Source organism: Mauremys reevesii, linkage group 8 (assembly GCF_016161935.1).
Source record: "Mauremys reevesii isolate NIE-2019 linkage group 8, ASM1616193v1, whole genome shotgun sequence".
Lineage (NCBI taxonomy): Eukaryota > Metazoa > Chordata > Testudines > Geoemydidae > Mauremys > Mauremys reevesii.
Window position 1 is genome coordinate 76869271 of NC_052630.1, and position 23703 is coordinate 76892973.

General features: G+C 39.2%; 1 protein-coding gene across 19 annotated transcripts in view; it reads left to right on the forward strand.

The window, feature by feature from the left end:
* HFM1 (helicase for meiosis 1) overlaps positions 1–20406 on the forward strand; it is a 105073-nt gene extending 84667 nt beyond the window's left edge. For 15 of the 19 annotated variants that reach the window (XM_039486100.1, XM_039486107.1, XM_039486108.1 and 12 more), the window contains 12 exons: positions 2351–2508; positions 3387–3490; positions 4396–4548; positions 5148–5243; positions 5672–5790; positions 6664–6749; positions 6901–7010; positions 8313–8555; positions 16763–16853; positions 17151–17262; positions 17817–17974; positions 18253–18841. In XM_039486100.1, coding sequence (XP_039342034.1) covers positions 2351–2508; positions 3387–3490; positions 4396–4548; positions 5148–5243; positions 5672–5790; positions 6664–6749; positions 6901–7010; positions 8313–8555; positions 16763–16853; positions 17151–17262; positions 17817–17974; positions 18253–18319 — 1497 coding nt within the window. In that variant the 3' untranslated portion in view covers positions 18320–18841. Of the gene's footprint in view, positions 1–2350; positions 2509–3386; positions 3491–4395; positions 4549–5147; positions 5244–5671; positions 5791–6663; positions 6750–6900; positions 7011–8312; positions 8556–16762; positions 16854–17150; positions 17263–17816; positions 17975–18252; positions 18842–19268 lie in introns of those variants that run through there. The other 4 variants (XM_039486101.1, XM_039486109.1, XR_005583993.1 and 1 more) reach the window with 4 other exon arrangements.
* Positions 20407–23703: the final 3297 nt, after the last annotated feature.

Genomic DNA, 23703 nt, shown 5'->3' on the forward strand with positions numbered 1-23703 from the left:
CAATAGAGGATCAGAATTTAATGTATTAACCTCTTTCAGCCAAGATTTATTGTGATTCTATTTTAATTTATGTAATCCAAATTGGACCCATAATAGCTGATATCATTAACTGCAAAAAAAAAACAAAAAAACACCAAGACCATCTCAAATCAGCATTTGAAATGATGGGCACAGTTCATTTCTCTAGAATTTGATGATCACATTTCTGGCTTCCGTTAACCACTGATTAATCATTTAAATGGTATAATTAGTACCCAGCAATTAAACTTAATAAAGGGATATAGAAGCTTTGATTGTTAGATTACCAACCTGAGCCAGACTGAACTATGCCTGACCTGAAGAAGAACTCTATGTAAGCTTGAAAGCTTGTCTCACTTACCAACAGAAGTGGGTCCAATAAAAAATATTACGTCATGCCCCTTGTCTCCAACATAGAACCAGCAGTTGTGACTGTAAGTCATTATAATAGAAAGGTTCTTTTGGGGTTTGTGAGAAAGAAGTTGATGGTCTCGGTCTAGTTTGTAGTGAAAAAAGTCCACTCTCAAAACTGCCATGATTTGGACTCATTACTGCAGTCTTAACATTAGAAAAAGAATGGAGACCGAACTATCTTCACTCACCTAAAGTAGTCTCCTTCTAAATCAGACAGATACACATTGGAATGGGGGAACAGGGCAGTGTTGAGAGAGCTTGCCTCGCTGCTGTCCATAATGAACTTGTTATGTGGGTGAATAGAATAATAGTTGATTCACTCGCATCACCAGTCTGACATATTTTGAAAACATTAGGATTACAGTAACTCCTCACTTAAAGTCATCCCAGTTAATGTTGTTACGTTGCTGATCAATTAGAGAACATGCTCATTTAAAGTTGCGCAATGCTCTCTTATAATGTCGTTTGGCAGCCACCTGCTTTGTCCACTGCTTACAGGAAGAGCAGCCCATTGCAGCTAGCTGATGGGGGCTTTGAACCAGGGTGTACCAGCAGCCTCCCATCAACTCCCCATTGCCCTAAGTTCCCTGTGCGGCAGCCACCCAGCAGGCTATCAGCTCTCCCTCCCCCCACTGCCATGTGCTGCTCCTGCCCTCTGCCTTGGAGCTGCTCCCCAGAGCCTCCTGCTCGCTGTGCGGGGGGGGGGGGGTTAATGTCAGGGTGTTCCCCTCCCCCCTGCTTCTGCACCCCGCTTACCCCATCTCCATAGAGCGGGGCGGGGGGAACATGACATCGCTCAGGACTGAGGGAGCTTGCTCGCAGCATGGGCGCTGTCAACTTGCTGATCTACTTAAAAAGGCAGTGTTCTTACAGTGGGGTAAGCATACTTAAAGGGGCAATGCGCATCTCTCTTACACATGGTGTGTGTCTCTGTCTGCCATGCTGCACCACCTCAACCAAGCTTCACAATCATCATCGCTGTGTACCAGTATTAAATTGTTTGTTTAAAACTTATACTGTGTGTGTGTGTGTGTGTGTGTATATATGTGTATGTATATATATAGTCTTTTGTCTGGTGAAATTTTTTTTCCTGGAACCTAACCCCCCCATTTACATTAATTCTTATGGGGAAATTGGATTCACTTAACATCATTTCGCTTAAATTCACATGTTTCAGGAACATAACTACAACGTTAAGTGAGGAGTTACTGTACTTAATAAAGTTCTAGTAAAATAGGTATTTTACAAATAACACATTTCTAGAAAGCACCTGGTTTAAAGACTATAACACATCTTGAAATGCTAGTATTAACAGGGCATGAATCATTATTTCTACTGTTTGAACTCCGGCAATGGATACATGATGAATATTCATATCTTTCTTTGGATTTACTAGTAAACAGACTGTTCCACTGGAAGTCACTGGTGTGCATCCCTCATAGAATCAGGTTTCTGTTTTCCTTGGCAGTGAACAGAAGAGGTTTTTCTGTGCTGTGACATTCATCTTTGGCTAGAAGTGCAGAGTATCTTTGAACAGTCATTCAAACTTAGAATCTCAGCAATGAACTCGCAATAATAGCCCTTTCTGTTGTGTCGACAAAACAAATGTGTGTTCTGTTGAAATTGCACCTGTCCAATGGGGGGGAGGGATAGCTCAGTGGTTTGAGCATTGGCCTGCTAAACCCAGCATTGTGAGTTCAATCCTTGAGGAGGCCACTTAGGGATCTGGGGCAAAAATTGGTCCTGTTAGTGAAGGCAGGGGGCTGGACCCAATAACCTTCAAGGTCCCTTCCAGTTCTAGGAGATTGGTATATCTCCAATTACTAGCCTTTGTTTGTGCATGGTGTACAAAGGCATGTGGCTTACTCTGAAGTGTTTTTACTGGTTATATCATTTTATGTATGATTTATTTTCCTAGCTTGCAAAATACAGCGATACGGTGGCTGAAATCTTAGTGACCATCATATTAACAAACTTTGAACAGCTTCAGATTAAGAGAACTGCACCAGACTTTCACTATGTAACCTTGATCATAGGAGATGCTGATAATCAAGTGGTTTTTAAACAGAAAATTATGTAAGTGTGATCACACATGTTATTTACATCTTTAGGAATGCCATTTTCAAATAATATGTAGCTGGTGTAACATTTTTTTATATTAATGAGACTAACCAAATCTCTGTTATTTTAGTGGAAGTCCTGCTGCAAATGGATTCTCTGTTGCTTTGTGCACTGTGTAAAATGGGTATAAAGTGCTTCCTGATTTCGTAGTATTTTATAGTTGCTTTGCACTGGTGTAAATGGCTAAACAAGGCGCAGTGCAGTAGTCAGTCCCCTTGCATATATCATGCCATTCTAAATATCTGTGCAATTGTTATCAATTTTATTGATTATATTGAAGCCAAAAGCATCCAGTTTTAATATAAATATACAAAATTTACATTAAGTAATGCTAATAGAAAGGAAACTTTTGAATTGTTGCTCATGAAAATTAGGTACTGAATTATTTACATAGGCAGTACTTGCCTACCTTCCCTACACAGGTTTTTTTCACCTGGTGGAGGAATTAGACACTCTCTTTCCAGTTGGATGAGCTGTACTTGAAGGGAATGGGAAACAAAGAGTAAAATAAATCTTTTCCAACTAGATGACCTGCACCTGGGTCCTGATCAAGTCCTCACATAGAGGAAGGCTTGCTCTTTGCACCTTGCAAAACTGGAATCTCATCTTCAGGACCCTGGCTAACTTACGGCTGCAGGCCCTGAGGGCACATCCTATTGAGAATGTTTTTAAGAAATCCCCTCATCACCTGAATCAAAACTGCTGTATGGTCTTTTTCTAGATTTCCCTACTGCTAGCATCACAAATAATGTGACTTCTTTTAATAAAATGTTTACCACAATCTTACTGTCCATTGTGTATACGTAATATCATTATATTATTATATGTTGCAGGGATTCTGTCTTGCTGAAAAATGGAAATTGGACTAAAAAAATTGAAGTGAAAAGAGCTCTTAAATCTGAGGAACTTAGCATAACTTTAATTAGCTCTGAATACGGTAGGTTTATTGATATGATTAGCACTTTAAAATATACTTTTAAAGATGTTGAATAAATAGTGAAACCAGTTTCCTTTATACCAAGCCAAAAAATTAATTAAAATGAATTAATTTTAAAATAATATTCTATTCATTGTTTTATTGTATGGCATACTACACTAAAAGCATTAAATATGAGATTTTTCTAATGTAACTATTTCATCTAAGTCTCCTGTACATTACCAGTCATCTCTCTTTGCTCCCTAGGATTTAACCCGAGCCCTTCTTCCCAAAACTCTTTAGAAGATGACTTCAAAATACTTCACCCCATCCATCCCCAAAGTTTTCCAATCTCCTGTCCGTCAGTTCTGAGCCACTTACCAATTCATCACATCAGATTTGCCTGATTTAACATTGATTCTCTTAATGTCAAATCCCTCCTAGTCTTTAACTTGTGTAGATTGTTCTGTTGTCCAAAGCTGTAAATACTAATAGCATTTAACATCAAAAGTACTATCAGCACTTAGTTGTACTTCTTGTGTAAGTGAAAATAGTGCTACTAATGTTCCCTAACAGCAGCTTGCAATGCAATGCTAAGGAGGTGAAAATTGTTCAAAATTGGATCAGAAATGCCCAAGACACAGTCCCACTTCCTAAAACAAATACATATACATATGTTAAAGTGAACAGTGTATACTGTACAGATTAGCTAAATGATTCTTGTAGGAACCATAACTTTAAATTTCCTGAATTTTTTTGTTTAAATCTCAACCATAACATTAAATGCAAAATACTATATTACTATAATGGTAAATTATGAAAACATACTGTATAACACTGTTCATTATAAAAATGGAAGTACAGTAAATGGTAATTGAATTTTTTTTTATATTTACATAAACATTTTTGTGGATCATTTCTAAAAGTTGGGGTGGATATTCAGCAAACCTATACAGCCTTTTACTTAGGACCAAAAAGGTTTGGAAATGAAGTTGTTTTACAAAGAAAATTAGAAGCTGAGTCTTCACCTATGTATCATGCCTCTTCAATAAGATCAGCAGCAGCGAGAAAGGATACAGGTAATTAATAATACTCTAAAGAATAGAGTCCCACATCCTGGACCTGTTGAGGTCAATGGAAGTTTGGTCAGTTACTTCAATATGAGTAGGACTGGGCCCCATATTTGTTCATCTTTCCTCACTATTGAGTAAAATGTTGTATGAAAACACACTAGAATATATTAAGGAATTTAGTGTACTATGGCTTTGAATCTGGTATAGACAATTAGGACTATTTCCATTGAGTCCCAACAAGGGCATAGAGTGTTGCTCCATTGGCTCAACAGGTAGTGCAATACGTTTCCATAGGGAACTGAATTTGGGAGAAGTTGGACATCTAGTACCTCATGCCTTCAGAGTTTTAGAGTGGTGTTGAGGTGATGCTTACAGCTTTTAGTGGGGACAGTTATTGCTTTGCTATGAAAACAGTCTTAGCAACCCAAAGGGGAAGTCTCTCTGGCAAACATGTAGCAGTTGACTTTTTTGACCCAAAAGTTATTTGGAGGTGAACAAAAATCTAGTGCCATGGATGACTTTGTTCCTTTTTCTCCCTGAGAAACCCTCAACAAAATCAGTGAAATAGAAAAACATCAGCATTTCTTCTTCTTATATTACCTCAGGAGGTGCCTGTAACCGAGAGATCACCTACATGAAACTTGGGAACAGAGAATGCAGCCATCACTGTAAAAATAAAGATGTATGTGGACATGACTGCTGTGAGTTTCATGAAAACTCATTATTTCTAACATCTAAATTCAAAGGATCTAATTCCCTCATTTACACAAGTGTAAATTAGGATTTTTTTTATATTAATGGTGACATTGCTGTAAAAAGAGTACAAAGCAAGAGAATCATGCTTAAAATGTCAATATAATGCAATCTAAAAAGTAAAAATTATTAATAAATAACCGCAGTATAATTATTCTGTAGCGAATACAATGAAGAGTAATATTTTACAGAATTTGATAGCAATGTCAAGCTTTTCATATTTTTGTATGAAAACAAACACATCAAAATTTGTCTTTTATAAAACATCAAAGATGAAATCTTAGCCCAGTTGAAGTCAAAATTCCTATTGACTCAAATGGGGCTTGTATTTTACCCCTAAAATTTAATCTGAAGACTCTTCAATTCCTTTTCTTAGGTAAAGTTGGAGTGTCACAAAAATCTGAGTTAAAGAAAGATTCAAAGTTTTCTTCGTACCTAGCTGATTTAAGGAACAGAAACTCAATTTCATCAGTTCCCCCAGTAAAACGATTAAAGGTTCGTTTTAACATACACACTCCTGAAAAAAAAATTTAATCTTGTTTATTGAATATATAAGTATTGGTAGATTGAAGGCATTTTATTAATCACATATAAACACGTATAGACAAATGTGTCCCATTGCTGTGAAATATGGAAATAGCAAAGGAGCACAAAAAGGATGGGAAAGGCCCAGTAATCTTGGAAGGGTGTAGCTGCTAAGTGGTATGCTTCCCATGCGCCCATGGAAGCCTTTCTCTGCAAACACTGCCTGATTTGTACTCTGCAGGTTTAGGAAAGTATGGTGGACTGAGTAGCAGGCATGGCTGGAAGCCACCACTCTATGTGACAACCTAGGGAAATACTACCTGAAATTATAAGTAAAAATGAATACTGGTGTCCTGAGAGAAATTATGCTGCCAGAGGAGGTTTTAAGAGTAACATTCTTTTTAGATTCTTAGACTCCACAGAGTTTCAAGGCTAAGTACTTTTCCCCCTGGATGTGCCTGCAAACCCTTCTTCCCTATGGAGAGAATGTGGCATCTGAGTTTTTGCAATGCTTATTTCCCCCTCCCTGCAGGTTTTTCTGCAGTGGAGGATGATTTGGCCCATAGATAACTGAGAAAGAAATGTGGTTAACAGTCTGGGCTTGCTGAGATACTTGCATTACTCCAAGATCTCACTGGCTAAATTGAAAAATGTGTGTAATAAAACTTTTTAAAAAAATCTATTCCATCAGATAGCTGTACATTGTATGCATTAATTCTATAAAATATGAATAATAACTTTCTTCCTGTAGTGGTTTCTTTATTCTTTGGAAAGTGCAAGTGGTGTGATCCAGACTATTAAAATACAATAATACACTAATCATCTGTAATAATCTTTTTTTAGATGCAGATACAGTTAAATAAATCTCCAAATGTGGATCTGAAACAATTTGTTTTTACACCAAAATCTTTGTTGCCAGCATTGCCAAGGTACTGTATTATTGCTATAAGTATAATAGAATTTAAAACCTGCTCAGTTAAAATTCTCTCATTGGCATAAGCAGTGAAGACCTGTTTTCTGAATCAAATTATTTTTAAATTGCAACTTTCTTGTGACTCTGTTTTACTGATTTGTATGAAGGTGTGACTATGCACAGTCTTCTGCCTCAGCTTCACAAGAACACTGGAATAATGTTAATATCCTTGGTAGACCTCAGAACCAGCTGCAATCAGAGAGTTATGAAAAGAGTAGTAAGTTATTATTAATGTATGAGATTTTCTATTATTTTTTTCATTGTTTTGAATTAAATGTTCCTTGCAAAATTAAACCTGTTGAAATCACTACAGCAACCACCATAGTGCTGCGGGGAACTGCATATTTAGGGCAATACAATATGCTCTGTCAAGGCAAGGAACTTGCTTTGACATTGACTTTTCTTCTAAAATCAATTAAAGTTGCAAGCAGAGCTCTCAGCCAATAAATGTCCCTTAAAGGAAAATGGTAGTGGTTAGTTCTAATACCTTAGGCCTAATTCTGTAAATACCTATTACTGAGTTTGATGCTTATGACTGTGCTTATTCCCATTGATGCCAATTGTAATGCATCTGATAGTTTATCTCTATCTCCTTCTGCTTTCCACATACCTTTCCCATCATCAGTGGAGTATCTGAGTGAAAAGTAAGCTTTATGCTTTGTATTGTTTGCTGGATTGGGCCTTTAAAACAGCTAAATTAACATTTAGTAAAAGCTCTCACTCTATCTATATTAAAAACTGAAGTTTTATTTTAATACCTTTCAAGGTTCTAATTTCTCCATAAATGTGAGTACATCTTAATAATCAATGAAACTTTACGGCTGCTTCCCATCACGGTTGATGAAGGTCCCAATCCTACCACATAAGCTATTTTCACTTACATACACTGCATATTACGTGCTTTCCATTTCTAGCACATGCCAATTTACAGTATACAATTGTGTTCTATTTCCAGTGTTCAAAAGATAGCAGTATTTTCTACTTATTTTCCTAACATGAAACAGCTGCCACATCTGCTCATGCTCATTTCTGCTACTCAAGCAGTGAAAGGAAATGGAAACCCTTCCATTCTGCATAGTACTCTCAAATAATGTTTTAATTCAGCTATCTTAACATATTTTAGTTAAATGCTTTTAAAATTAATTGTTTAAAATGTGTTTGTCTGCTATGATTAGTTCTTGGGAGTTGAATTTATAGGAGAGGGAGACAGTGAGTAAGACTAAATAGAGTGAATAAATAGAAAATGAATGGGGGAAGGTAAAGGGACTGGGCTCGTCAGTGTTAAACTTGCACTCCACCAGACCATAATTTTCACATTGGAAAAAAAATTAAATCAGAAGTGACTTGAAATATTCTTTATAAGGGTCCCTAGCTGGAATTTGGAGTGAAGATGACTTTTCTTAAAATAATATTGATAAAAAGTGTGTAGCTAACATAGTTTGCTTTTTTTTATAGGTTGAACAAATAGTCTTAAGCATGCAATCCAGAGTTTTACACCCCTATTATAATTGCATTACAGATTTCTCTTGGGAACATTCTGTGACTGTAAGTGAGGAGAGCCATCAGATGATGACGTCAAAGAAAAATCTTAAAGAATCTTTAATGCATAATTTTACTAATGCAGATAAAAGCAGCTCTTGGTTTTCAGAGGCTTTGAATGTGAACTTTGAATTGGGAGATGAAGTTTGGGATGATTTTGATGATGACAAATTAATACATGCTAGCAGCTTTCTCACTAGTGTGGAGAGTAGAGAAGATTTAGGTAAAATTATTTTGGTGTAACCTATTGTTTATAATTGTCACTGTATGTATCAAATGGACAGTGTACCAGATAATCTTCTTCAAATTAACTCTTTGCCGCCTTTTTGTTAAAAGTAATTGATTATGATCTAAAGTAAAATTTAACTTAAAATCTGTGGGTAACTTAATTGACCATTTGATTTAGAATTGTAGTTTAAAGACAGATTTTTCATTCAAGATTATTGCAGCCTAAATATCAAAGATGATTTTCTACTGAACCTTCATTCACAGTCTCAGAAGTTGGGTATTTGTTAAAATGATGAGCAGGTAAATAGTTAAAGTTTTCAGTTGTCACCAATTTGGTACAATTAATTGTAGGCCTTACCAACAAATTATAGACTCAGCACCTGCTAGCCCCCTGAATCATCATAGACTTAAGAGGTTTTAAGATCAACAGATTTTGCCTTTTTCCAGCAGGCAAGTTCTACTGTCTAAATGCTGTGCAATTACTTTGCAACTGCCAAACATTGCTCCCTTCCTGAGGCCTGAATTACAAACACCATATCCACCCTTTCCCCATACATTATATCATAATCAGGTTAATGGATATGATTTCATGTGTATTATTCCCTATTTCACAATCACAGTCTGAAGCAGATTCTTTCTGATTGAGTCCATAACCAATCTCTCTCACATAACTGGAAGAGCCATCCACAGTATTAGATTAGAATACAGATTGGGAAAATTGAAAGTGTCCTTTCTTCCCCTGTGTCTCCATGTAAATATTCACATTGTAGGCCCATTTCTAGAAGGTACAGAGCACCTTCACATCTCAATGAAGTAAATGGAATTTTCAGAATTGGGCCTACTCACCAGGGCCTGGGTAGGATAGCTTTATCAAGGTGCATGCTTCAAGTTGGAAAAAAAATGGTTCCTGAGAATTAGGAATTGTTTTGGCCTTCCTGCTTTCTATGTTTCAATAAGCGGTATGGTTTTGAAGATAAAATAAACCTTTGTTAAATTGCATATTGAATTACGCATTCATTGTTCTCACAAGTGAATGTAACCATATTAAAATAGATGATCTTGCAATGTATTTCCCTCTGTTCTTCTGCAGCTATATACGTGCTTAAAATCAATAGAAAAGATATCTAAGGAAACAAGTATATTAAAATTCTCCAAATTATGAAAGTCAAATGATAGATCAATTCAGAATTATTGTGATAATTTTGTAAATATGTGAATTTGTTGGGTTTTTATTTATGCTGCAGTGTTGATAAATGTAAATTTTAAAATTAATCGTCTTAATGGCATCAGAACAAAATGGGAGTTTTACAGTAACAAATGTTAAGTTAAACTCTTAGAATAGGCTGCATCTACACTGACAAATGTGACCCTTAATTCACCCCTGGTGGTAGCAATGGCAGGAGCTGTAGCACAGATAGGGCTCAAGCAGGCTAAGCTGTTTTCACCACCATTTTGTCTATCCCCACTCTGAGCAGAGTTGAACAATACAATGGTAAAAACACCTGTCTAAATTAGTTTCTTCTTTGAATGGTGGTCCCTATATGTATTCCACATGTGGGCACACAGGGCTTCATGCACCTGAGACCAGAGATTTCTAGCAAATAATGTCTGTTGGACCACACCTGTGCAGTTGTTCTCATGTTCCATACCGAAGGTATAAGGGGTGATTTGAACTGACACCTCTCCAGTTCCTTCTTACTGCAGCATGACCTGAGTCAGAATCCTCTCTCTCCAAAGAGTATTGTCTACCTATCTATAAACATCTTGTACATAGTTTTAGTATTTTACCATTTTAGTAGTTTCCCCCACCTCAGAGACCTTTCCCATTTTTCCCTTTGGGAGAAGGACTGTGCCCAGAGTCCCAAGGTTTAAGAACTCTCTCTCCTATACCTGCTCCTTCTCGATCAGTGATGAACACTAATGGTGCCTTTACTGCCTTGGGGAGGCTTATATCTCTGCCAAGTGCAGCAACTGCTGCGTCTTCCCTCCCTGAAACTGAGATGGATGAGAGCTTTGACTGAGGAAGTATCTTATGGAGAAGGCCATGAGACCCCCATCTTGCCTGGGGAGAACTCCCTGTACATCGGCTTCAGGCTGTGAGCAGTGCCCCTTTGAGGACAAGCTCTGGAATAGAGGCCAGAGTTGTTCAGCCCAACTTCTGAAGTAATCATTAGCTTAGGCCTTTCATGAGCGTAAGGGGCACTTTCATAGACATAAGAACAGTCCAGGAAGGAATTCCAGGCGATCCTTGAGGAGGACACAGCTGCAGCCAGAGCGGCCCTCCAGGCAGTTTCATATGCAGCAGACCCCAAGCGGCAGGCATCCTGGCTGCTCCTCTCTGGCTTGTAGACTGAAGCACAGCAGTCAATGCAGGACCTCCCCTTCAACGACCAGGCTCTGTTTGCAGAGCAGACAGTAAGCTGCCTGGACTAAAGGACTCCCGCGATACCCTGAAAACTCTAGGGCTGTACGTCCCCAGTCCAGTCTGTAAGCAGTTCAAACCACAGCAATCTCAGGGCCAAGGGAGCCAACTCTGGCAGGAGCCACCCCACACAAAGAGTAGGGGCTACAAGCGCCGCCCCAGCCACCCACCTCCACCCTCTGCTCAGTCGGGCTCAACCCGCAATAAGCAGGGTGGCAAGCGAGCATTTTGAGGGTGCGCCCAAGGGTGACCTACCAGACTATATCTTTCCTGCTTTTCTGCAACCGCCTTTCTTTTTCTTCTCTACATGGACCACTATAACTTCAGACTTCTAGGTCCTCAATACAGTAGCATAGGGTTATATGCTCCAGTTTCTTTCTACCCCTCCTTCCCACCCCCACTTCCCCATCCCTCTTCAGGGACCCCTCTCATGAGAGAGTCTCCTCGCGCAGGAGGTAGAACGGTTGCTGCAGTTGCGGGAGATGGAGGAGGTTCCTCACGAGTACAGGAACAAGGGGTTCTGTTCCTTGTACTTTTTAATCCCAAAAGCCAAGGGCAGTCTACAGCCCATCCTGGACCTGCGAGACCTCAACAAATACCTAAAGCAATTGAAGTTCTGCATAGTCTCACTGGCCTCCATCATCCCCTCCCTGGATCTTGGAGGACTGGTATGCCACCCTCAACTTGAAGGACACATATTTCCACATAGCAATCTTTCAAGGTCACATACGCTTCCTACAATTTACGGTGGGACCCCATCACTATTAGTTTGTGGTCCTCCCATTTGGCCTACCAACAGCACCAAGGTTGTTTACCAAGTGGATGTCGGTGGTAGTCGCTTACCTCAGGCGTCGGGGTATCCAGATCTACCCATACCTCGATGACTGACTCATCAAACGCCACTCCAGTTCCCAAGTCCAAAGGGATGTTGAGGTGCTGCAGGACACCTGCTGAGCCCTGGGCCTGCTCGTAAATGACAAAAAGTCAACATTAGTTCCAGTGTAGAGGATAGAGATAATCGAAGTGGTGCTCGACTCCACATGCGCCAGAGCATTTCTGCCACAGGAGAAGTTCCAAGCATTGGTGGACCTCATTGCGGGAGTCCCCGTGTTTCCCTGACCATGGCCAGGGTTTGCCTTTGCCTGCTGGGCCACATGGCAGCATGTATGTATGTTGGCCGCCATGCCAGGCTCTAGATGCGGCCCTTACAGCTGTGGCTGGCGACGGTCTATTCCCAGTCCAGAGATCACCTGGAAAAGGTCACTACCATCCCACTGACGATACTTACCTCGCTGCAGTGGTGGACCAGCCCTATTGCAGTCCTGGAGGGAGTTCAATTTGAGAGCCCTTGTCACTCAATCAAGTTGATATCGGATGCCTTGGACCTCTGCTGGGGAGCGCTTCTCAATGACCTTCAGACCCAGGGCATGTGGTCCCCGGAAGAGATGATGTTGCAGATAAACGTCAAAGAGCTCAGAGTGATCCGCTTGGCATGAGGAGTCTTCTTACCACACCTGACGGGCAAAGCGGTGAGAGTGATGGACAACACAGCCTTGATGTTCTACATCAACAGGCAAGGGGGAGCACGCTCGTCGGCTCTCTGCCAAGAGGCATTCTATAAGGGGGATTTCTGCATCAGCTACAAGATCCACTTGGAAGCTTGTCATCTTCCCAGCATCAGAAACATACTGGCAGATCACCTCAACAGGTTCTTCTCCTCTCATCCTCTCATCACGAATGGTCCACCCGGAGGTAGTCTGCATGATCTTCCAGAGGTGGGGATCTCCCCAAGTGGACCTGTTCACCACCAGACAAAACAGAAAATGCCATTGTTTTTGTTCTCTGCAGGGTCTGGGCAAGGCCTCTCTCTCTCTCTCTCTGGTGCCTTCCTCCTGTCGTGGTCTGGGAGCCTGATGTATGCGTTCCTGCTGATTCTGCTCATCAGCAGGGCCCTGGCAAAGATCAAGAGAAACAAGGCATAAGTTATTGTGATCACCCTGGAGTGGAGATCAAGGATAAGCTAGGCATGGCACAATATCTAAACGAATATTTTGCCTCGGTCTTTAATAAGGATAATGAAGGGCTTAGGAATAGTGGCAGAGTGACTGATGGGAATGAAGGTACGGGGTTGGAAATTACAGTATCTGAGGTAGAAGCAAAACTTGAACAGCTTAACGGTAGTAAATCAGGCGGCCCGGATAATCTTCATCCTAGAATATTAAAGGAATTGGCGAGTGAAATTGCAAGCCCATTAGCGATAATTTTTAATGAATCTCTGAACTCGGGGGTTGTACCGTTTGACTGGAGATTAGCTAATATAGTTCCTATTTTCAAGAAGGGGAAAAAAAGTGACCCGGGTAACTACAGGCCTGTTAGTTTAACATCTGTAGTATGCAAAGTCATGGAAAAAATATTAAAGGAGAGAGTAGTTACGGACCTTGAGGTCAATGGCAATTGGGACAAATTACAACATGGTTTTACGAAAGGTAGATCATGCCAAACCAACCTGATTTCCTTCTTTGAGAAAGTAACAGACTTTTTAGACAAGGGAAATGCGGTGGATCTAATATATCTTGATTTCAGTAAGGCGTTTGATACGGTACCGCATGAAGAATTACTGGTTAAATTGGAAAAGATGGGGATTGAAATGAAAATCCAGAGGTGGATAAGGAACTGGTTAAAGGGGAGACTGCATATATGGTGTTCTACAAGGACAAGGTTCAGCTGCAACCACATCCGGCCTTCCTGCTGAAAGTGGTGTCTTCCTTCCATGTTAACCAGGACATCTTCCTCCTGGCGTTTTGTCCCAAGCCACACACCACTAGTGAAGAAAGGAGGCCGCACACCCTGTACGTCAGACATGCCCTGGCATTTTACCTGGAGCATACCAAGCCTTTCTGCAAGTCGACCCTGCTCTTCATTGTCACAGTGGACAGGATGAAGGGCCTTACGGTGTCCTTGCAGAAGATTTCCAACCGGGTCACCTCCTGCATCCGGACCTGGTACGAGCTGGCACAGGTCCCACCACCGCCATTCGTGAGGGCCCACTCAACCAGAGCTCAGGTGTCTTCGGTGGCCTTTCTGGAGTACATTCCTATCCAAAGTCCCTCAGGAGGAGAGTATCCAATTCCAAGCTCTTATTGATGAGGGTAAACTGGTAGCTAAGACATCATTGCAAGCGGCATGGACGTGGCAGACACCTCACCTAGATCAATGGCCACGGTGACAGTTACGAGACATGAATTGTGGCTTCACACTTCGGAGTTCTCCAGGGAGGTATAGAGTACCATTGAGGACTTGCCCTTTGAGTCTCATCACTTTCATGAGGAGACAGATGAGTCATTACACCCATTAAAAGACTCAGGACAGTCCTATACATCCTGGGTAGTTGTACCCCAGCCCCAAAGAGGAAACAACACAAACAGATGTGTAAGCCAAGGCCTCTTCACCAGCCTTTCTGTCACCAGCACCTATATGAGACATCATGCAAATTCCAGAAAGTACAAAGACCAAGGTATGCATCCTCCTCAACCTCAGCCACTCAAACCCATCTGCTGTCCAGGGGTTACTGTTGATGGGAAGCTCTAGAACTGCATACCATTACTGCTGCCATTGCTTTCCCCCCATCCTCCCACAAAGTTTTGGTGTCCATCTAGTGTACTTTGCCCACAACTAGAGGACAATAACAGTGAAGAAGTGGGTACTAGATATCCACTGTGGCAACACTGCTGAGTTTCTTTCCCCTCCTCTGAACAAACCCCCTTCTTGGCCTCTTCTCAGGGATATCCTGAGGAGATCCTGTGGCAGGTGGTGGATTTTCTTCTCCAAAGGGGGTCTATAGAGTGAGTGCTGAGGAATGTCGGCTCCATATGTTAGGCATTCTATATTGAGAGGAGTAAGCCCTTCAGCAAAGTCTGTGTAACTCTTTGTAGCTGTAGCGGAAAGTATGAGAGCGCTGCTGGTGTCATCCCAAAAAGTCTTGTCCTGGATAATGGCCTGTATCCAGGTTTGTTACAAGCAAGCGAAGGTTCCATCTCCAGCCATTGTGACTGCTCATTCCACAAAAGCTCAGGCTTTGTCAGTGTTCCTTGCACAAATACCAGTCCAGGACATCTGCAGAGCCGCGACATGGTTGTCGGTTCATACCTTCATGTCCCACTGCGCCATCACCAGCAGACATGTGACAATCCCAGTTTTGGAAGAGTGATGTTTCAGTCAGCAGGTCCATAAACTCCAAGCCAACCTCTGAGGATACTGGTTGTGAGTCACCTAGCATGGAATGGATGTGAGGAAGCACTCAAAGAAGAAAAAATCGTTGCTAACCCTTTGTAGCTATTGTTCTTCAAGATGTGTTACTCATGTCCATTCCATGACCCACCTTCCTACACCTCTGTTGGAGTTATTGGCAAGAAGAAACTGAGAGGATGCCGAGCTGGCAGCACCCCTTATACCAGAGCATACATGCATGGCTCCAGGGGCGCTAGAGACAGTCTTATGGATACCACTAAGGGAAAAATCTCTGGCAGCTGTGCACACAGTGTACACACAGCTACACATCTCAAAGAATGGACATAAGCTACACATCTCAAAGAACAACAGTTACAAAAAGTTAGTAACTTTTTTTTACTTAACTATAACTGGAGGTTCTTTGTGAAGTGTGGTTCCTATCTATAGTCCACCACCAACCCTTCTTCCCCTCTGCTTCGGATCCTGTCTAATTCATGCTAAAAAGAAGACCTGGACAGGTGTCCATCTACACCCCCTTTTATTCCCTCATTATAGAGAATGAGGGGAGCAACTACGCAGGCAAGGACACTACTTGCTAGAAATCTTGGGTCTCAGGTGCATGGAGCACCTGCATTCCACATGTGGCATAAGGATAGGGACCACACATCTCAGAGAATGCCCAGTTACAGGTAAGTAACCTCCATTTCCAGATTTGCTACTTGTGGTGAATTTTTGGATCACATTTTTGCCAGTATAGACAAACGAGGACCAAATTTATTATTGTTAGTTATTTTTATTACTGTGGCACCTAGAGGCTTCAACTGCAATTGGAGTTCCATTGTGCATAGACACTGTATAAACATATAGTACAACATATATAGTTGTTGCCCTGAAGTGCTTGAAATCTAAACAGCTAAAGACAAACAAAGGATGGGAAGGGGAATGGAAGCTCAGAGCGGTAAAGTGACTTGCTGAAAATAACACCGCAGAGCTAGGAATAGAACATACATCTTCTGAGCCCCAGTTCAGGTCCCAATCCAGGGAACCACACAGACTATCAGTAAATTGATCCACTGAGGTCATGGATTTACACCAGCGGAATATTTGACTCAATCAGTTTTTTCTATAGTGGTTCAAGACCAATACTCATGGAACAGTAAGAAAGAAATACACCTCTACCTCGAAATAACGCGACCCGATACAACACAAATTCGGATATAACGCGGTAAAGCAGTGCTCCAGGAGGGTGGGGCTGCGCACTCCAGTGGATCAAAGCACGTTCAATATAACATGGTAAGATTTTTTGGCTCCCGAGGACAGCGTTATATCGAGGTAAAGGTGTAGCTTTCAGAGGATATGTGACTCTTCAGGTTTGATAGTTTGACTGTTCCTCTCGACATTTTAAAATTAATCAAAAAGCCAAACAAACATTAAAACTTGATTAATATTAAAGTTCTTGTGTGAGACTATGACTTCTGGAATTCCAGAAAGGATTCATAAGAAGTTCTTTTGCTATTTTGTGACTATATTTTACAATTATCCTTCTAATATAGAATCTGGAAACACTTGCCTTCAAAGTACAATAGAATGTAAACCACTGTTTCAGAATTCAGAGAACAAAGTCACAAGTGACATTTCAAAAAAGTAAGTATAATACTAGTTACTATTCAGTACAGTAAAAGCATTGTCTATATTTGAGGGACATATGTATCATTAAATTTGTATCAGTGTATCCCTGAGCTTTTGGGAAAGCTTGAGAACTAAGTAGCTCTAAAGTCAGAAGTTTGAACATTTTAAAAAACTACTTTAAATAGTTAATTTTTGAATTATTTTAAATAAACTTAGAAGTGGAGGGTTAGAAATTGAAAGCACTGAACTTTGAAAAAACCATTTATGCTTATGCATAAGTATCTAAATTATCCAAACGTCCTACATTTTCAGTTTTTGCATGTCACGAGATAAGTCTGGTGTTCATCTACAAAATTCTGCCTTTTCTACATTAAATGCACCATCAGAAAAGAAATTATCTGTACAATATGAAAATACGAGTACTGTAAGTAAAGATATGTTTATAACAGGATTTCTTGCAATGCAGTGAAGTGATTTTTTTCTTTTTTGTGAACTTGTTTGCTATATTGGACTTACTCAGTTTTGCCATGTTCAGTTGTCTGTGGATATTTGGATGACTGGTGTGTCTATTCACATACATTTTTGCGAAAGCTATCTTAGTTGTTAAAATATGTTTATTCATCCATTTTTGGCTTTGTGTGCCCTTCACTTACAAAAAGAAATAGGACCTGAATTTTGACCATAGTTTCCATTATGCAGTGTTTTGGAACTGATTTCAACAAGTCAGTTGGTTTTTTAGGCTTTGATTCAACAAAGCACTTAAGCCCATGCTGAACCTTAATCACATGTATATCCCATTGACGAGTGTAATCTCAATTTTATATATCAAATCTTTATTTTTAGAATTTGGAATCCTATCACATTAAGCATAGCTTTGATTGCATGCTACTGTATATATTAAAGTTTATTACAATATGGAAGATTGTCTTAAAATTAGTTATTTTTAATCATGTTTGTTTTGTAACCTATACATTTCAGTTCAGCTTTCAAAAAAGAAAACATCCAAATCCTCTACAAGAGTTGAAAAACAGAGAGTTTTCTCGTAACTCAGAAATAATCTCAGGTTCTTCTCAATTCATTGGAAAGGAGAATTTTTTTATTTGCAACAAAGAAAGGAAAAAAGAAATTGATGTCAGGTAATAAAAATAATTTGTGTATTCTGTTGTAGATTCTTATCCTTCAAGGTACTGAGCGCCTCAGGATCTTAGGCCATAGGCAAAGCTCTTCTTTCTAACTTACAAGTTTTTATTTTACTAGTCGTAATTAGCTTTTCATGCAAATAGACTTTAAAATTATTTTTTGGATACAGATCTTTCCTGGCTGTTTTATAAATAATATTCTAATTTCATGGTTTTTGGTATTTTTGGTATACAGTATTGTTCACAATTCTTTTGGTTTGCTTCATTTTCATTAGATATCTTTCAGACGATGAAACCAATGACATTAAGCCTTTTCTTGGAATATTTGATGGCATTTTCTAAAACATAAACAAGATATATTGTAAGTGCTGAAACATATTATACTCTCATTTCCAGAATGAAAACTTTAAATATAGTTAGAGGATTTTCTTTAATAGCTGTTCATTAATAGCCATCTTTGCTACACAGACTAGATAATGAAATTGCTAACTAATTTATTTACAGAATTCCATGTATGTTTTATCTTTTAAAAAGTTATTAAAATCTTTATTTATCTAACTTGCTGTTTTTAGGATTGGAATGATAAACATATTTGGCAGTCTCTCATTAAAGGGGATGGTTTTCAAGCTAAGCATTTTTTGTATAAATCCTATGTAATTTTAGCATAAGAACAAAGATGCTGTTTGTAATATGCATGTGCTCACAAAACACATTTCTGAGTAACTGAAATGTTGTTCATTAACAAATTTCTTACGCTGTTTGTTTTTATGATGTCTGGTAGGTATCCCATTTTGACTGAATTTTTCATAATACTGATTTTTTTCTGAAACAATGAGATTTACAAATAAAAAGAAATAGACTGAATTATTTAATATATTCTGTACTCTATATTTTTCTAAAGCTCTATAAGCCTGTAATATATTTGTCAACATTAAAACGTTGTATAGTATTTTCCATGCACAATGTATCTCTGAATGCACCACAAGACAGTTTTAAAAAATGTCTGGAAGTAGTATTTGGGTGTTGACATTGCCACTTAAACTTATAAAATGGGCATTTAGGCATTTTAAGTCTGATTTGTACATACTAATATTGGATTTAAACATCCTATTAAAGCACCAATGCTTGAATATTAGGCTTCCCAAATTAATACAGTTATGGATATATATAATATTACATAAAAATCTATATTAAGAAAATGTTACAGTTGCACTGTGTTAAACACTCAAAAGTAAGGAAATACCATTGTTTTGGTTTTGTATTTTTGATTTTCTTATCCTTCATAATTCAGTTTTGAAAATGTTTGAAGAATAAATCAAAACAGACCAGGAATTAGAAAACACAATCAAGACAAGCAAACAGAAGCAACACAATTGAAAATCAGAGTGCAAAAACACTCCCATTTTGACAGACTGAGGATTTGATCCTATAATATGTTGAGTACTCTGAGTTGACAGCTTCAGTGGGAGTTGATAGTGCTTAGCGCCTAACCAAAATGAGCAGTTTTCTGATTTTTTTCCCCTCCAATAATTTCTTTCCCTGGTTGTTGACTATTTTGGCCACATTTGCACATTGAGTGAGATATTTCCATTGAGTTGTCTTCAGTGGGGCCTAGATCTTAGTTGTTTGTAGGCTGGAAAGTGCTTTAAATTAGTATTGTCAATTTAGATTTATTGTGTAATAAGTGTTTTTAGTTTTGATTGTACATGCAATTACAGATTCCGATAACAAATTATTTTAACTGAATTTTTAAAAAATCCAGCATTTTATGGAATTATGGTAACCTTCCTTGTTAGGAGACAGCCAACAGAAGGGAAGGCAAAAGAGCTAAAACCACATATTACATGATAAATCCAAACTGACAGTGCCAATTCAAAGTACTTTCCAACTTACCAAACGTTAGAAAAAGATCTGGACCTCATAGGAAACATGGTAGCCCTTTCCTACAGAAGGAGATGATATAGGCCAATATGAAGAGCTTTTTGGTGAGCTGTGTGTGGTGCAGAACAAGGCCCATATTATTGCTCCTTTGCAAAATTAGATGTGCCTGTATGTGCCCCAAAACTGAACACCGCTTGAATTTGAGCCTTTATACTTCACCTACATTTGCTGGTTTTATATTGATAATATTATCTTGAAGATATTATCTTTGAAGTTACTCTCTTTTCCCCTTAAATTAAAGCTTACCCAAAGTGTAGGGGGTTAATAATTATTATTGGAATTTTTACATCTTCAAACTGGTTAATTTTCTATAGCCAAATTTCAGATTTCTCCTGATAGGTTTTCCTCCCCATATGAATTTTTCATTTCATATGCTGTTCATCAGTAACCTATCCTCCATGTTTTGGGGAATATCATCAGTTTGTTTGTAATTCACGGTCATATTTCTTTTGATAGAAAAGGCTTTCATTTCCATTTTGGTGTATAGTCAGAACACATGGTAATAAACTCATTTTACTCCCTTCAAGACTATTGTGACTGTTTTTCATCTCATTTATTAAATCACTTCCTGACTTTCTTTCCTTTCGTAATAAATCAATATCTTATAATGTACTTAGAAAATAACAAAACTGCTATTGTTGTTAATGGTAACAGTATTTCACAGATCTCAAAAGAGATTAAGCTTTTTTATACTGCAGCGTCCTTTCAGTAATGCTGAATTTAGGGTAAAAAATAGAAGAACTTGCAGTATTTCATTAGATTGTTTCATTTGACACCATTCTACTTCATTATTCATTTTGGTTCTGTGACTCTTTAAAGTGTAATTTCCTTTCAAAAAAAGAGTTTGGAAATATTAATACATGCTGAAATGTTCCTAAGTCTCAAGAGAAGGAAAGGTGGTTGTTTTTTTAATATGCTGACATCCATTTCTGATTGTTCAGCTTTCTGATTTATAAATAGTTGCAATACCTGACCAAGATCAAAGGTGATAAACATAGGATTAGTAGGTCTTCTCATTAGTATTTAGTTCACACTAGCATGCAATAATTCCTTTTTAAAGCAGATAAAGGTAGAAGGAATGGGTTTGTTGCAGTATCAGCAAAACTTAGTCAAGTCTAAGTAAAAATTATCTTACAGTGTACATATCAAATGTGCTGGTAGTCATGAAAAAACACTGGACTGCTTATAGTAAATACACAAGTCTACTTCAAGAACTTTTAAGACTGCCACGGTCAATATAGGTGGTGGCATAAGTGCTGGTTTAACCTGTCTTGCTGAGCCAGGCTCTTAAGCCTCCTCCAGCACACACACAGGCAAGGCCACACCCGACTGCAGAAAGACAGACACTGAGATCAGCTCTGGGAAGACTCACCTTAAGACTGACCCAGCACTCAGGTGCCCACCTCACCTGGAGTGCAGACCCAAAGGTATATTGTGAAATCCGCCCCCTCCCTCAATGTGGAGGAAGGTATGCATAGCCTCTTCCGCCTCCCTCCCATTATGATATGCACAAACTGGATTTCAGAATAAACAAAAAACAAGTTTATTAACTAGTAAGAGTAGATTTTAAGTGAGTATAAGAGAGAACAAACAGAACAAAGCAGATTACTAAGCAAATAAAACAAAACATGCAAACTAAGCTTGATTCACTAAAGAAACAGGTTACAAAATGTAATTTCTCACCCTAAATATTGCCACAGGTAGATTACAGAAAGTCTTGAAAGGCATCTGCACTGACCTGCTGTTTTGAGATTTCCGGTATTTCCACTCACAGACTGGACACCCTCCCAGCCTGGGTTCAACCCTTCTCCCCTCTGTTCAGTTCTTGCTTCCAGGTGTTTTTCAGTGTCTCTTTGGGTGGGGAGGCAGAGGAGAACTCCGATGATGTCACTCCCCTGCCTTATATAGCTTTTGTGTATGGTGGGAACCCTTTGTCTTCTAATGGAAAAACACTAGCATTCCAAGGGGTGGGTCCAGTACCAGGTGACCCAGACCCATGTCTCTGCAGGGCTGTGGCAGCCGTTACTCGTATACTGTCTGGAGCATCCACAGGAAGACTAAGCTCTTTCACAGTCCATTGTCTTTGCTAATGGGCCATCAGCCCTGTCTGGCTTTTCCATTGTTGTATCTGAAGGACTAGTTGTGGGTGACACCCAAAGTAGCATATTTAAAATACAGATACAAGGTCAATATTCCTAACTTCAGATACAGAAATGATACAAATTGGATAATCACATTCAGTAAATCATAACCTTTCCAATGATCTCTTACATGAGCCATCTTGCATAAAGTATATCTCTGTTATGTCATATCCATATCATAAGCATATTTTCTTAAAGAATATGGAGTGTGACATCACACGGGTCACATCTTGAATGATGCATTGGAGCAGCTCAGAGGTCTGAGATGACTTTTCAGAAATTTTGCTGTTTTGTTTTCATGAGCAGGCATACTTTGCCAGTATGTAATTTACCATGATATGGTCTCTTCTTTTGAGACTACTGAGCACCATGCTAAATGTACTACACCTATGAAGTATCCTGTTATATCTTTGTTAAAGTGAATAATTAAGACTCCAGCTCACATTCTGCCTTCACATACACCTCATGTAATCCTATTTAAGTAACTGACACAGAAATCACCATGTTAATTCAATAGAAATCTTTTATAGAGTACTTTGATCTTAAATTATTGCTTATCTTGTATCTGGAACTATGGCAGGAGTATTGACAAATGCTATATATATTTTTTTCTCATACTGCAACATGGCAAGCATCTGTTTAATTTGAAAATCACTAATATAATCAACTTCCAATTACATAGTGCCTTTTACCCTAAAGATTTTTACACACTATTCACTTTAAAATTATCTCACCTACTTGTGAACTGCTGCCACTGCTGGGGTGTAATGCAAGTAGCTGTTTCACAGAACACAGGAAAGTAACTGAAGAATAATCTTATATTCATTTGATACTGAATGTGGATTTTAGATAGGTAAAATATAATTGTCTGTATTGGAATTAAGCAAGGATATAGAGATTAACACCTTTTCTTACAAAAAGTGCACGGTTGTGTTAAGTGTTGACAAATGGACCTTGGTGCCACACTTTATCAAAGGAGACCACCTCCTCCAGCAGCAGTTTTCTCCCACCCCATGGTTTGTTATGGCATTGATTCAGTAAAAACTGATTAAAACCTAAACATCAATATACATACTGATATAGCCTGCATTATCATATCTGAGCATCTGATAAATTAATGAATTTATTCTGACCACACCCTGGGAAGTAGGAAAATATTATCCCGGTCTTGTAGATTTTAACAGTATGGCTTGCCCTGTGGGCTAGAGAGCCTATTGCTAAGGCAACCTGATTACAGCATTAGTTCTACCTGGGGGAATCAGACTGCAGTAGAGAGGGGAAGAGTCAGGCTTTTAAGTGATGGCAAAACTTAGATAAGGAAAGAGCCAGGCAGGAAGCAACCTCAGAACAGTAAGGAAAGCTTTCCAGGCAGGGAGTCCTGGAGGGACACTGACTAAGCAGGGGTGAGATGAAGAGATGCAGAAGGGAACTTAAGGGGCTGGGTAGGAGGTGGCCCAGGAAAAGTATAGCACAGGTAAAGGAGCAGGCCAGATCTAACTGTTGAGTATAGGGCCCTGGGCTGGAACCTAGAGTAGAGGGTGGATTTGGGTTCCCCTATTAGCCCCATGGAAGGGGGCATAGAAGCCCACCACAAAGGTTATCCAGCCCAGTGGAGGGGGCTGCAGGTTAAGCCCCCAAAATAGG